Raw genomic sequence first — 1,036 nt, 5'->3', positions numbered from 1 at the left:
CAGTAGATACGTGATCACTTCATTTGAGAGCAGTCATCAAGACATGATCACGCATGCATGCGTCAAAGTGATGATAACAATGCTGGTGACATGTGAGTTGTCATCACCCACCGCTTAGGCGTCAATGACATGCATACCTCAGCGAGAAGTCGGAGGTCAGTTAGCGGAACATGGTTGAGGGTGGAGGGGGAGGAGGCGACAGATATAAAGAGACATGCCAGATGTTAGCGATCGGTCTGCATGTAGGCGGACAGAATATGCGATTGTCTTTTCTTTCACGCGTGCCCTTCCGTGACTCTTGAGGCAGTCAGCTTCTCAAAAATGTCTTGTCACATTGGCGCCGTTGCCAAGGCAGTAATTAATTCGCTCATACCTCCAACATGGGGTCTCATCAGCACCGATTTTTCACAATTTCTACTTTTCACGCCTTCGTGCCTTTATTCTTCTCACCGAAATGATCTGCATCGTCAAGACATGCTCAAGAGCTAATGCCTTGTCGGTTTGGACCAGGTTTGGCATTATTAGCATTAGTGCCGCTGTGGTCGGTGTGGAGTGTGGGGGAATCAGTGGCACTAGCCGTGTCAGGGTGTAAATTTCAGGCCTAAATATGAGTGTTTGTGACTAAGGCTTGTTCATCTATTGTGAAATAAAAATGAGGATTAATGAGTGGGTAGAAGTGGTGGTGGAACAGAAGGACGAATTAGCGTAAATTTGGCCCAAAGATTGCCATTAGAGAAATTCTGTTTACCAATTCTAGGCTCAGCTTTTGGAAATGGCTCTGTGCAACTCACTGGAGCTGAAGACAATGATGCTGATATCGACGAGTAGGAGGCTAGTACAGGAAAAGGATATAGTTGGAAAGTTTCCAGCTACGCTTTTATTGTTAAATTAAAAATAAGACCAGGTGCTTTTCAATGGCCGTTCAAGGTGGACATAATCTTAAAAATTGTTTCCAAGACTATCAGTTTCATAGGTTTATTCCAACAATCAAACTCTGTTTGTGCTGATACAGCTGCAAGATGTCATCGTCTTTTGG

General features: G+C 44.4%; 1 protein-coding gene across 1 annotated transcript; it reads left to right on the top strand. All coding sequences in view use genetic code 11, as the record gives it.

The window, feature by feature from the left end:
• Positions 1-214: 214 nt before the first annotated feature.
• On the top strand, positions 215-828 carry EGR_09364 (hypothetical protein; the record flags this gene model as incomplete). The annotated part of the gene is made up of 2 exons (XM_024498613.1): positions 215-242; positions 758-828. The coding sequence occupies 2 exons, from the start codon at positions 215-217 to the stop codon at positions 826-828; spliced, it is 99 nt and encodes a 32-aa protein (XP_024346994.1).
• Positions 829-1,036: the final 208 nt, after the last annotated feature.

The sequence above is a fragment of the Echinococcus granulosus genome, assembly GCF_000524195.1.
Source record: "Echinococcus granulosus chromosome Unknown EG_S00144, whole genome shotgun sequence".
Classification (NCBI taxonomy): Eukaryota; Metazoa; Platyhelminthes; class Cestoda; order Cyclophyllidea; family Taeniidae; genus Echinococcus; species Echinococcus granulosus.
The sequence above is the reverse complement of the archived record's forward strand: the minus strand, read 5'-3'. Positions and strand labels throughout refer to the sequence as shown.